This window comes from Pyricularia pennisetigena, chromosome 3 (assembly GCF_004337985.1).
Source record: "Pyricularia pennisetigena strain Br36 chromosome 3, whole genome shotgun sequence".
Lineage (NCBI taxonomy): Eukaryota > Fungi > Ascomycota > Sordariomycetes > Magnaporthales > Pyriculariaceae > Pyricularia > Pyricularia pennisetigena.
Genome location: NC_043742.1, coordinates 3,844,120 through 3,858,945, shown reverse-complemented (window position 1 = coordinate 3,858,945; position 14,826 = coordinate 3,844,120). Strand labels below are relative to the sequence as shown.

Sequence of the window (14,826 nt, the reverse complement as noted above, 5' to 3'; positions counted from 1 at the left end):
AAAACATATCATAGCTGAGGTGAGATTGGTAAAGAAACCTCGGCAATCCTACTTGCAATAGTTTTCATTTGACCCTATGCGAGAAATCAGGAAGGCGTTGGTTAGCTTTGTGGCTTAGTAACATGCAGGGGAAAAAAAACGGCATTAGATCTTTCTAAACATATCAAACCTGCCACGTTGTCAGCCGCCTAATGAAATATCAGCTGGAATAGCATAATTTGATCTATGTCCATTCAGGGTTGGTTAGCATAGAGCCTCGTTGTACAGTACAGTAAGCTCTAGACCTAATCCTTGCCCTGAAATTCCGTCACGTTGGGTGCATTTATACCCACTGAGACCCCACAGGCCTAAATTATCATGAAAAGTGTAAAGTGTGACAGCAACGAATAAAAGACAAATAAATCCTTGTAGTAAATAAAGACTGTAGATAGTTGATTATGTTGGCGGGCTAAGTAGCCTGCTGCATTCAAAAGTAAGCAGTCGACTCGACTTATACCCCAAGTGAGCGCTACCCGCGGCAGGCTTGCGTGGATGCTTGCCAAGTAATCAAATCATTGTCAAATCCACGTATTTGCTGACCTGCCACCAGCTAATGTGATGCGCTAGATGAACTGTTATCGTATTTTATCCAGTCGCAGAAATCCCGGTTGAGGGCTTTCATCCCACGTCACCTCGCTTTGATGTAGACAAATAGAATTCTACTCGCAATATCGCCATTGCCGCTATGTGGAATATCCTCGTCATTGCACTAGTTGGCGGCACGTCTCGTTTAATTTTGCTCATATAACAGCGTTCCTAACTAACGGCAACTTTCTTTTTTTTAATTTTTAATTTTTTTTCTCTTTCTTTTCGCCGAACAAAAGGTCACGCTAAATCAGTGTACGGAGAAGTTCAAGCAACAGTGCCTTGGACAACCGAGTTTAGCGCCTTGAAGAAGCCGAAACAAAAACTGCACATTATTCGATAATCGAGAAAAGGCGCAAATGACGAATTGTTGCTCGACTTGCATCGAAGCGATGGAAGCCCGGATCAGAAAGTCTTTGTAAAATGGAGTGAGCTAGGAGCTTTCTCGAGACAAAACACCAGTACTAAAACCGCGGAAATGGTAGCCAGCCAAGCGAGAACTTTGAGAAATGAATTTGATTCTCCGAACAGAGGGCACCACCCATCGCAATCGGCTCAACGGTTCTGTGCTGCTGGCATTTCTGTGGACACCTGCCCTGCACCACCAGCGGGCGCTGTCAAAATTTTCTGTTCACGCCGCAAAACACGGACGCCGCTTCTTCAGGGGGAAACTGTACCTGGCCGGCTCCGAGAGCTTATATTTGCAAGCTCCAGCCGTACCAAAAGTTCCGCATCGTCGTCCACCGCATAACCGCGGCCGATGGCGAAAAGGTCGTACTCTCAGGTACTCATGGGAGCACTGACAACTACCCAACAACGAGATCGATAGCCTCCTGCTCATGAGGCGGGCGCTTAAGATTGAGAAAAACTAGTCTAGTTCGTTTCGGGAGCAAGTCAGTATTTCCTTCCAAAGGTCATAAAGTCTGAACTCACCGCTAACCCACATTCTGGGACGACGTCGACAGCTTAGAAAATGTCAAGGATGTAGTAAGGGAAAGACTCAGCTGCCACCTGAGCGACCGGAAATGTTTGACCAGAGCATGCGAGCATGCATGCATAAAAAGAAGCGAATAAAAAGAAATAAAAAAGTCAGAAAACATACAACACCAAGGATTCCCCAGTGGTCACCCACCTGAGTACTAGTTCGGCCCTCACTAAATCAGTACGAGGAGAAAAACCCTGGATTTTGGGATAGTCTCAGGGCTCATCCCTGAAGCCCAGAGCTCCACAATCGATCCACTTCGTGGCTCAATTGCGGCTTTGCAATGTACCTGTGGGTCCATCCAAAGAACGCTCTGGTTCAGGTTTAGGGACAACTTGTCGATTTTCGCCGTTTATAACGGTATTTTTTAATCTCAGGGCTCATCCCTGAAGCCCAGAGCTCCACAATCGATCCACTTCGTGGCTCAATTGCGGCTTTGCAATGTACCTGTGGGTCCATCCAAAAAACGCTTTGGTTTAGGTTTAAGGATAATTTGTCGATTTTCGCCGCTTATAGCGGTATTTTCGTTAATTTGCCAATAAATATTCCCATATTATTCGATAATTATATAAAATATTAAAAAAAAACATCGTTAAAAATAGGAATTAATAGGTTTTTTATATAAAGTTGAAACTTTTTTAATATATCCCTTTAATTAAAAATTTAATATAGGCCGCCTTTAATCCGCCTATGGCGGTATTCCATACCCAGCCCATTAACCCCATCGATATTTACCTTTTATTTCCTTAATACCAGGTATTAATGTTTAAAATTTATATATGGAAAATTGCTTTATTAAAAGGAATTTTAACATATAAATTTTATTATAAAAAACGTAATATTAATATTGTAGCAATTCGTATAACGTTAATATTATATTGTACGCTATTTATCCGATTATAAAAAAAACTATAATCCCCGCAAATTTACGTATATATTTTATTAAATCGTATATTTACAATGCTTGGAAATACGTTTATATATTCCTCGTTTTTCCAGCAAATCGACGTATTTTTCCTCGGTTGCGATCCCGTAAACGCGGCGGTAAATACCTCCCCCCACGTGCACTTTTTCCCGGAATTATACGCCAAAACCAAAATTTTTGGTGATATAAATTTATTATATAAATTCGTTTTTCTAACTATTATATAGTTTTTAAATATTTATAAATTTTTTAATATTCCTGTACGAATCCCATATTATAACTAAATATAATATATAAACCGGGTTTTATACCATATAAAAAATGTTATTTTGCTGGTAAAAACCGGGTACGGGAAAAGTATAATATTTCAAATTACAATAATTATTCGCAATAATATTATTATTATCCAAATAATCCCATTAAATAAATTAAGGTAAAAACAATTGCGCAATATATAACGTTATCCCGCCGCGAGCCCCAAATTAATCGATTAATCCATTTTAAACGTAAATATAAATCTACGTTTTTTATTACCAAAATTAATTTTATTTAGTACAACTTTTTTTGGAACCCGTAAACCGTTTGTAAATATACGCACATTTTCCTAGGCCCGGAATAAATTACCGGTTACCAATTTTTTAAATTTTTTCGAAACCCTATATTTTATTAACGTATCGTATTATTTATTATTAATAAATTTTATATAATTTTATAATGGAAGGATTTAAGGGAATCGTTTTTTATATTACGTTTGGTCCGGGTAATTATACCAGCAAACGTATTTATATTCAGGTGCACCGTAATTTTTATAGCAGAAATTAAAATTTACATTTTTAACCAATTATATTATAAAAGGATAATACGTTTCGTTAAAACGTTTTTCGACCGACCCGAAATTACGATTATAATATAATATTTGGAGCGCAAAACCCTAATTAACGGTTACCGTCGCTTTTGATTCCTAATAAGGAATATTATTATTATAGGGTAAGCCAACGGCCTTAAGACCGTTAAATATCCTTGTTGGTATTATTATTAACGCTGGGGAAAAAGGGAGGAAAAGGTGTATGTCCGGGTCGTGGTAATATCCTTCCCTTTATATATTATCCCTAACCCGCTTTTATATTTTATTACGTAATACGTGCCTTAAACACGAATCCATAATATAACCCGTATTCGCCCGTTTTTTATCGGGTGTGGTCCCTATTTGGAGGTATAAAGGCAATTTAACGGGCGCGTATCCTAATATAATTTACCCGTCCATTATTCCGGGCGGTGTAAACCCGTAATCGGGTTTTACCTTTTTATTTTCGGCCGCGGTTATGTCGCGGGTTTTTTATCCCCGGTTCCGTTTACGGGCGGTTATCGTGGTTCGCTTTTTCCTAATTTTGGGTAATATAAATCCGTGGTCGAATTTTATTTTCCTATTTTTAACTGCGATTATATCGTGGTTTTTTTATCGTATTTACCGTTTGCGGGTAATTATCGCGGTTTATTTTTTTTTTATTTTGGGCGGTATAGGGCCGTAATCGGGTTTCACCTTCCTGTTTTTGGTTGCGGTGGTGTCGCGGTTTTTTTTATCGTATTTACCGTTTGCGGGTGTTTATCGCGGTTTATTTTCCTTTTATTTTAGGCGGTATAGGTTCGTTTATTTATTGGTATAATTCCTTTTCCGTGGTGGTTACGGTTTTTATTTTTCGTATTTTTCCCGCGTTATCGTCCTAATTTTTTTTATTTTCCAATTTTTCCTCCATTCGAATCCTTTTCGTCCCCATTTCCTTTTTTTTGCCATTTTATCGATTTTTTCCCGTTTTTTTATCGTTTTGTTTTTTTATTTGTACTATTTTTATTTCGTCCATTTTCGTTTCTTATTCGTTCCTATTTATTATTCGTATCGTTATTTGTCGTTACCAATTCCTCGTTATTATATCCCGGGTTTTTATTTCTTTAATCGCGTTATAAATAACGTTTAAATAAATTAGTACCGGTAATAAAAATGGCCGGCCTTCCTACCGTGGTAATTAATTATTTTCGTTGCATAATAATAACGGTCGCCCATTTGTAAATAGTGTCGATTAAATACCGATTGGGTAATATCGTTAATTTATATTCGCAGCGTTTTCGTCGCGTTATCGGTGCCGCGGAACTCCAAAATAATTTAAATAACGACGAATATACCGTTCCGGAAAATGTATTTATTTTTTGCGTTTTTTGTATAAAAGCGTTTCAAATTCATTAAATGGGGTTTGGGAGTATGGCCCTGCCCCCGACGGTATTAATTACCAGCGATATTACGATATTGAAAAATCGTATTATTATTATAACGAGGCCGTTTACGCTTTTAACCTTATTTTCCGCCGCCGTTTGCGAAAATTAAAAATTATAATTTATAATAATCGTTATATCGTCCAACCCTTAATTAAAAACACCGTCGTGGATAGCAAAAAAATCCCTGGTAAAAATACCGTATTATTTCGAAATTTCTTTACCGCGTATACCAATTAGGTCCGCATTTATTAGGACGTATAAAATAAAATGGTTAATTCCGGGGCCGCGACGACCCTTATTAAAACCATTATTTTTGCTGTTATATCCAATACCTTTTTTCGCAGCGGCGGTAATTATAACCGTTAATTGGTATAAATTCTCGCACGCGGTTTTATTTACTTGGAAATGCGTTTAATTTTTTTAATATATAATTATTTCGATAACGTTATTAATTGTTAAATTTTTCAGGAACGTAATACGTCGCGTTATAAAAAAAATTTGCAAAAAGCGCGCCGAAATAATAATATTTTCGTTATTTTAATTACCGTCCTAATTTTTTCTCCCGCCGTTCCTGTACGTTAATTTCGCCCCGCGTATTCCCTACGCTTTTTCGCCCTTATTATTACCACGCCCCGTCGACGTTTCGAAATTCCTTTTTCGCGTTACCCCGTCGTATTTCGTTTTATTCGTGCCCCAATTCGGTACATATTTGGTTTTTCGCGTCCCCGTACCCTTATTTCGTCGCGTTTTCGTGTTTTTGGTTATAATATAGGTAAAAACCCGTTTTTTGGAAAATCCCGACGTAAACTTTTTTTAATCGAAAATATTACCCGACGTTATACCGTTTTATTACGGGAGGTTAACCAATTCGTTAAATAGTGGAAATTCCCGGTTTTTAAGGATAACGTGGAAAATAATAAAATAAAAAAAAAAGGACGTTGGAATAAAAGAAAAAAGTAAAAAAAAGGGAAATTTGGATAATAAATCGGAGGCGTATAATTCGGTTTTTAATTAATATTTTATCGCCGCGTAAAATTATCGTTTCGTTTTATATACGTTAATTTAATTTAAACATTGGGTGGGTGGGATACGGCCACGTCGCCCCAAAAATAGGCGCGGTTTATATAATTATCGGTTTATTTTTATTGCATTTCGCCCCGGTAAAAAGTTTAATTTTACGTGTTTTTTTTACCGTACGTTTGGTTAAATTAATATTTGTTTTAAATTTACCGCGTCGCTTTTTTTCCGGGGAATTATTAATTTTTTAATTAATTGTAATAAATCCCTGGTCCGGTTAAATATTTAATTATTAACGTCGTTTTAATATTCGGTTATTATTTGTTTGGACCGGCTTTTATTTTGTTTCGAATTCGTCCAATACCCGTATATTTTCCACCGTTACCAAATTTTCCCACGTAAATTCGTCGTATTTTTTCCATTTCACCAAAATTTTACGTTTACGTCCTTTCCCCATTGCGTTTTTCGCGGCCAGGATTTTTTTTATTACCCATTCCTCCGCGGTTTCGTTATTTAAATCGGATAAAATTAATAACGGGCCGGGTTTAATATCGGTACGAATTTGGGACGATAATAGGTTATCCGCGGTTTTTTCGATTAATTCCACGTAAAAAATGGGGTGGATTTTTTTCGGGACGTTTAACGTAATTATTAATAATATAAAAATCGTTACAACCGTGTATTTATTTGCCACGAAATCAAACTTTTTATTCGGGCGATTAATTCTGACGTTCCGTAAATTAAAAAAAATTTTATCCTTTATTTTAAAACGGTCCGCCGGTTTCCGTATTTTATTCGCGTTTTTTTGGCGTTATTATATATAAATTATAACGGCGTGGGCCACGTTTATACCGTTTTTAAAATATTATAAAAACAAATTCGCGCGAGTTTTGGGCGTGGAACGCGGTCGTCCGTTTACCCGTATTACCGGGACCGCGTTTATTTCGTATTTTAATAATAATTTATTAGGATTAATTCCCGTGGTTAACAGACTTTTATTATTTAACGCTAATTAAACGGCGGGTAAATATCCGGGCCAATTTATTTATTTAAATATTACGAAAGCTTTTAAATAATATTATATTTCCTAATTAATCCGTTCCGTACCCCCGTCCGTTTTTAAATGGTAAAACGTCGATAATAATTATAAAATTCCTATTTATCTGTTATAGGGTAAGCCAACGGCCTTGGGACCGTTAAATATCCTTGTTGGTATTATTATTAACGCTGGGGGAGAAGGGAGGAAAAAATGCATATCCGGGTCGTGGTAATATCCTTCCCCTTATATATTATCCCTAACCCGCTTTTATATTTTATTACGTAATACGTGCCTTAGGCACGAATCCATAATATAACCCGTATTCGCCCGTTTTTTATCGGGTATAATCCCTATTTGGAGGTATAAAGGCAATCCAGCGGGCGCGTATTTTAATATAATTTACCCGTCCATTATTCCGGGCGGTGTAGGCCCGTAGTCGGGTTTTACCCTTTTATTTTCGGCCGCGGTTGTGTCGCGGGTTTTTTATCCCCGGTTCCGTTTACGCGCGGTTATTATAATTCGCTTTTTCCTAATTTTAATTGGTATAGGTCCGTAGTCGAATTTTATCCTCCCGCTTTTGGTTGCGGTTATATCGTGGTTTTTTTATCGTATTTACCGTTTGCGGGTATTTGTCGCGGTTTACCTTCCTTTTATTTTGGGCGGTGTAAAGCCGTGGTCGGGTTTTACCCTCCTATTTTTGGTTGCGGTAATGTCGCGGTTTTTTTATCGTATTTACCGATTGCGGGTATTTATCGTGGTTTACCTTCCTTTTATTTTGGGCGGTATAGGACCGTAATCGGGTTTTGCCCTCCTGCTTTTGGTTATAGTAATATCGCGGTTTTTTTATCGTACCTGCCGTTTGCGGGTATTTGTCGCGGTTTATTTTCCTTTTATTTTGGGCGGTGTAAATTCGTTTATCCATTAGTATAATTCCTTTCCCGTGGTGGTTACGGTTTTTGTTTTTCGCATTTTTCCCCGCGTTATCGTCCTAGTCCTTTTTACCTTCCAATTTTTCCTTTATTCGAATTTTTTTCGTCTTTATTCCCTTTTTTTTTATTATTTTATCGATTTTTCCCGTTTTCCTTTCGTTTTGTTTTTTATTTATATTATTTTTATTTCGGCCGTCCTTATTTCCTGCTCGTTCCTATTTATTATTTGTATCGTTATTTATCGTTACCGCGTCGTTATTATATCCCGGGTTTTTATTTTTTTAATCGCGTTTTAAATAACGTTTGGATAAATTAGTGCCGGTGGTGGAGGTGGCCGGCCTCCCCACCGTGGTAATTAATTGTTTTCGTTATATAATAATAACGGCCGTTTATTTGTAAATCGTGTCGATTAAATACCGATTGGGTGGTATCGTTAATTTATATTCGCAGCGTTTTCGTCGCGTTATCGGTACCGCGGAACTCCAAGGTGATTTAAATAACGACGAATATACCGTTCCGGAAAATGTATTTATTTTTTGCGTTTTTTGTATAAAAACGTCCAAAACCAACGGGGTTTGGGAATATAACCCTGCCTCCGACGGTATTAATTACTAACGATACCGCGACACCAAAAAATCGTATTATTATTATAACGAAGCCGTTTACGCCTTTAATTTTGTCTTCCGCCGCCGTTTACGGGAATTAAAAACCACGATTTATAATCATTGTTATATCGTCCAACCTTTAATTAAAAGCACCGTCGTGGATAATAAAAAAATTTTTGGTAAAAATGCCGTGCTGTTTCGAAATTTTTTTACCGCGTATATTAATTGGGTCCGCGTTTACCAGGACGTATAAGATGAAATAGCGAATTCCGGGGCCGTAACGACCCCTGCTAAAACCATTATTTTTGCCGTTATATCCAATACCCTTTTTCGCAACGGCGGTAGTTGTAACCGTTAATTAGTATAAATTTTCGCACGCGGTTTTATTTATTTGGAAATGCGTTTAACTCCTTTGGTATTCAATTGTTTTAATAACGTTATTAATTTTTAAAAATTTTTTAGGAACGTAATACGTCGCGCTATAAAAAAAATTTGCAGGAGGCGCGCCGAAATAATAACGTTTTCGTTATTTTAATTACCGTCTTAACCCCTTCCCCCGCCGTTTTTATACGCTAATTTCGCCCCGCGTATTCCCCACGCCTTTTCGTTTTTATTATTATCACGCCCCGCCGACGTTTCGAAGCTTTTTTTTTGCGTTACCCCGTCGTATTTCGTTTTATTCGTGCCCCGATTCGGTATATATTTAATTTTTCGCGTCCCCGTGCCCCTATTTCGTCGCGTTTTCGTATTTTTGGTCGTAATATAGGCAAAAACCCGTTTTTTAAAAAATCCCGTCGTAAATTTTTTTTAATCGAAAATATTGCCCGACGTCGTACCGCCCTATTGCGGGAAATTAACCAATTTACTGAATAATGGGAATTCCCGGTTTTTAAAAACGACGCGGAAAATAATAAAATAAAAAAGGAGGACGTCGAAATAAAAGAGGGAAATAAAAAGGAGGGAAACCTGGATGGCAAATCGGAAACGTATAATTCGGTTTTTAATTAATATTTTATCGCCGCGCAAAATTATCGCCTCGTTTTATATATATTAATTTAATTTAAGGATTAGGTGGGTGGGATACGGTTACGTCGCCCCAAAAATGGGCGCGGGTTATATAGTCGTTGGTTTATTTTCGTTGCATTTCGCCCCGGTAAAAGGTTTAATTTTACGTATTTTTTTTACCGTGCGTTTAATTAAATTAATATTAATTTTAGGTTTACCGCGTCGTTTTTTTTCCGGGGAATCGTCGATTTTTTAATTAATTGTGGCAAATCCCTGGTCCGGTTAAATATTTAATTGTTAACGTCATTTCGATATTAGGTTATTATTTGTTTGGGCCGGCCCCTATTTTGTTTTAAATTCGTCCAATACCCGTATATTTTCCATTATTACCAAATTTTCCCACGTGGGTTTATTATATTTTTTCCATTTTACCAAAATTTTGCGTTTACGTCTTTTCCCTATTGCGTTTTTCGCGGCCAGGATTTCCTTTATTACCCATTTTTCCGCGGTTTCGTTATTTAAATCGGATAGGATTAATAACGGGCCGGATTTAATATCGGTACGAATTTGGGACGGTAATGGATCGTCCGCGGTTTTTTCGATTAATTCCACGTAAAAAATAGGGTGGATTTTTTTCGGGATATTTAACGTAATTATTAATGGGGTAGGAATCGTTACGATCGTATATTTATTCGCCACGAAATTAAATTTTTTATTCGGGCGATTAATTTTAACGTTCCGTAAATTGAAAAAAATTTTATCTTTTATTTTAAAACGGTCCGCCGGTTTCCGTATTTTATTCGCGTTTTTTTTGGCGTTATTATATATAAATTATAGCGGCGTAGGCTACGTTTATACCGTTTTTAAAATGTTATAAAAACAAATTCGCGCGATTTTTGGGCGTGGAGCCCGGTCGTCCGTTTGCTTATATTACCGGGACCGCGTTTATTTCGTATTTTAATAATAGTTTATTAAAATTAATTCCCGTAATTAACGAATTTTTATTATTTAACGTTAATTAAACGGCCGGTAAATGTCCGGGCCAATTTATTTGGTCGAATACTATAAAAACTTTTAAATAATGCTATATTTCCTAATTAGTCCGTTCCGTACCCCCGTCCGTTTTTGGGTGGTGAAACGTTAATAATAATTGTGAAATTCCTATTTGTCGGTATAATTCCGACCAAAAACCTTTTACCCAATCCGACCCCCGGTTCGATATAATCGCGTTAAAAAAGCCTTTAAACCGCCACCAGGTGGAAATGAATTTCGCGGCGCAAATTTCGGCCTTTATCGAATCCATCGCTTTTAATTGGATATATTTGGAAAATTTATTAATTATAACCATTATATAACGCGGTGCGTCCGTATTATTGCTTGGGAAATCCGTTATAAAATCGATGGAAATTTGTTTCCAAAATTTGTCCGGTATTGGTAAAAATTGTAGCAGTTTTTATTTGCGTCGTTTCGATGGTTTTATCCTGCGGTATATATCGCAATTGCGTACAAATTATCGGATATATTCGGCCATCCCGTCCCAATAATAATTTCGAACCAGGATCGTAAATATATTATTTTTATCGTAATAACCAATTATTGGGGATTTGTGGGTTCGTTGCAAAATTACCGTGGTTAAAAATTCCTAATTGGGTAATTAAAAACGGTTTTTATATAATAGCGTACCGGAGGCGTTTATTAAGTAATCCGCTATTTATATTATCGTTTCGGCCTCGGGTGGGAATTGTTTTATATTTTATTAAACCGCGTTACGTTTGCGGGCATATACCGGGTTTTTTTCCATTATTTCGTTCCAAAATTCTATTATATAAGGTTATTGGAAAATAAATATTTTTTCCGGGACCGCCGGTAATATATTTTATAATAATGTTTAAAAAATACCGATTATAATTTTGCTGGGTATTGGGCGTAATATTATTGTTCGCGTTTTTTCGCTGGTTTTGTTTTGTTCCCGTTTCGATAACGCGTCGGGGATTATCGCGTATTTCCCTGGTCGGTATTTTAAAACGTAATTAAATTTGGATAGGATTTCGGTTTACCGCATTTACCGTTCCGACACCATTTTCAATTTCGTAAAATATTCGAACGTTTTATAATCCGTAAAAATGGTGAAAAGAAAACGGATATTACGTAATTCCGCCTCCTATATTTGTAAATAATGGACGACCGCGAGCAATTTTTTATCGTAAATAGTATAATTACGTTAAACCGTCGTTAATTTAACGGAATGGAATATTACCGGTTTTTATAACCCGTTTTTCCTTTTTTATACCAATACCCCCCCGATAATTACGCCGGAACAATCCGTTTTTATTTTCGTTTCCGTTTCGTCGTTTTATTGGGCTAATATTAACGTTTGTAAAAATATTTATTTAAATATTTTAAAAATAACGTCCTTTTCCGGTATTTATTTAAACGGTATTCCTTTTTTAATAAATTGAAATAAAGGCGCCGTTAAACCCGAATACCCGTTTATAAAATCCCGGTAAAAATTTGCGAATTTTAAAAAACCGCGCAATTTTCGTAACCTCGTCGGGGTTTCCCATTCCCGGATCGCGCGTAATTTTTCCGGATCGGTTTCCACGCCTATATTGGCGTGTATAATAAACCCCAAATATTTAACGGAAATAACCGCGAACGCGTTTTTATCGAAATCCAAATTTAAACCCGCCTTTTTTAATTTTCCCAAAATATGGGTGATTTTCCGCCAATAATCCGTTTTGGAACCGGACGTATATATTAAAATATCGTCCAAATATATTAATATATAATCGTCCAATATATTCCCGAAAACGTCGTTAATATATCGTTGGAACGTGGCCGGGGCGCCCGTTAATCCGAATAAATATATTAACTATTCGAATAACCCGAATTTTGTGCGAAAAACTGTAAAATATTTATTTTTTTCGGCCACGCGTAATTTATAAAAAACTGCGCGTACGTTTATTTTAATAAATTATTTTGTTCCGGATAAAAAACGGAATGTTTTTTTAATTAATGGTAAAAAATACCGGTCCTATATTATAATAACGTTTAATACCCTATAATTAACGTATAAACGCCATCCTCCAAAAACTTTCCGGATTATTAGGACCGGGGTTGCGGTTAATAACGCGTTTATTCGGATTTATTTTTTATCCATTATATCGATTATTTATCGCCGCAATTCCAATAATTAATCGCGCGGTATATGGTATAACCGGCCCTATGGTAACGGCGGGGATTTACCGTCGTTATCCTTTTGGATCCGGATATAATGGTTTAATTCGCCTTTATATAAAGGTAAAACCGAAATTTTACCGTCGTTAAATAGGTTTTCGAAACCTTTTAATTTTGCGGGTAACGTCGCCGGAAACCCTGCGTCGCCCTTATTCACCGCCGTTAAAATTAAAACCCGGGTTATATTTTGTAATAAAATAAAAGCGAATTCCATTTGTTCGTTCGTATTTTTTTTGCTTTTCGGGCCGCGGTTAGGAATACGTTATTTATAATTACCGTGGGTTTCCCGTTTTTCGGACGCAGGGATAATTCCTACACGAATAACCCTTTAACGGATTTTATTTTTAACTTTCCCTGGTTTGGGTTAAATACCATTTTCCGGTAAATTATCCAAAAAAATCCCAGGAATAAATCCTGCGCTAATCCCGGAATTATATAAAAAAATATCGGCGCGGACCAGCCGTCGATATCCACGTCGCAATTATTTATTTCCCGTATATCGGTTCGTATTCGTCCCGTTACCGTACCCAACCGGCGGATTTATGGTAAAAAAACTTTTATTATTCCCAATTTTTCGGTACGATTTTTGTTTATAACCGCGTAATATTCGCATTTTAAATTTATTTATATAATAATAAATTTCGTTAAATTAGTTAAAACCGGGATAAAAAATAATCGCCCATTTATTATAATTTATATTTTTTTTAACTATTTTTTCCGATTTATATTTATTAACGTATTATAAAATGGTCCGGGCCCGTCGCGTTGGTTTTCCCCTAGGTTAAAATTATGGCCCAAAATTAATTTTTTCCTTCCTCGGGGTCGTTCGGCGTCGGACGTATAACCGGTGCAAATTGGTAATTTTGGGCGTAATGGGAGGCGGACCCGCAACGGAAATAGGCCCCCGTTTTACGGCGTCGCTGGAATTTTTAAACGGATATTTATAAAACCCTATTTTTCCCTTTATTTCCATCTAATCGGCGCCTTCTTCGTTTTTTACCAGCGTTATAACGGTTTCGGCCAACCTTTATCGCTAATACGCCCGTTATTATTATATTTTTTAAACCTGTTCATAAGGAATTTGGGAAAGGGGCGTTCCGTTTTTGGCCGAAACGTTTATCCAAATCGATAATTTCTAAATTTTGGGCGATATAACGGTATATAGCGATAAATCCGTGGTAAAAATTGGAAGCGATACCTTTTCCTACCGACGCCTTTTTTATCCGGTTAACGACCCGGAAACGTAAATAATTGGTCCGTATTTCGTTTAATTATTCAAAACCCCCGGCCGCAATAAGGAGGCGTTCGAATTTAATAAAAAAATATGCGAACAATTTACCGTATCGTATTCGGAATATTTTCAATTCGGCGAGGGTTTGGGCCTTTTTATAAGGGTCGTCGTACGTGCGTCCCAAATATTCGATAAAATCCTCGTGGTTATACTCCTTTTCCGTACCTTTTATTTCGTAAAAAGAACGGACGATATCCTATATTATAATAATAAGGTTAAATTATACGTATTCGAATTAATCGCGCTAATTCCCAATAAATTCCGCGTCGCGTACCAATTTATACGAAATAATTTGTTTTTAAATTGTAAACGCAGCCGGTGCGCCGTCGTATAATAGGGGGTTACGTAAAGGTTTCCTTTTGGGGCGTTATTTTTGCGCGATCGCGTTTACGTTTAAAGAATATAATTATATTTAAATAATACGTTCCTCCAATATCGCGATATTCGCGACCAGGTTTTGGTAAGGGTCGTAAATTTCCCTTCCCGGGCCTGGCTTTCGGTTGGCCATTATCGTATTTAAATTTAAACGTTAATAAATATTATAGGGTAAGCCAACGGCTTTGGGACCGTTAAGTATTTTTGTTGGTATTATTACTAACGTTGGGGGAAAAGGGAGGAAAGGGTGCATATCCGGGTCGTGGTAATGTCCTTCCCCTTATATATTATCCCTGACCCGCTCTTGTATCTTATTACGTGATACGTGCCTTAGGCACGAATCCATAACATTATCGGTATAATTCCGATTAAAAACCCTTTACCTAATCTGACCCCCGGTCCGATATAATTGCGTTAAAAAAACCTTTAAACCGCCACTAGGTGGAAACGAATTTTGCGGCGTAAATTTCGGTTTTTATCGAATTTATCACTTTTAATTGGATATATTTGGAAAATTTATTAATTATAA

The 14,826-nt window shown here is 36.8% G+C and overlaps 1 protein-coding gene across 1 annotated transcript; it reads left to right on the top strand.

Moving 5' to 3' along the window:
- Window positions 1–1,133: 1,133 nt before the first annotated feature.
- On the top strand, window positions 1,134–1,427 carry PpBr36_02750 (uncharacterized protein; the record flags this gene model as incomplete). The annotated part of the gene is made up of 1 exon (XM_029889928.1): window positions 1,134–1,427. One exon carries the CDS (start codon window positions 1,134–1,136, stop codon window positions 1,425–1,427), a length of 294 nt encoding a protein of 97 aa, XP_029753501.1.
- Between the last annotated feature and the right edge of the window lie 13,399 nt (window positions 1,428–14,826).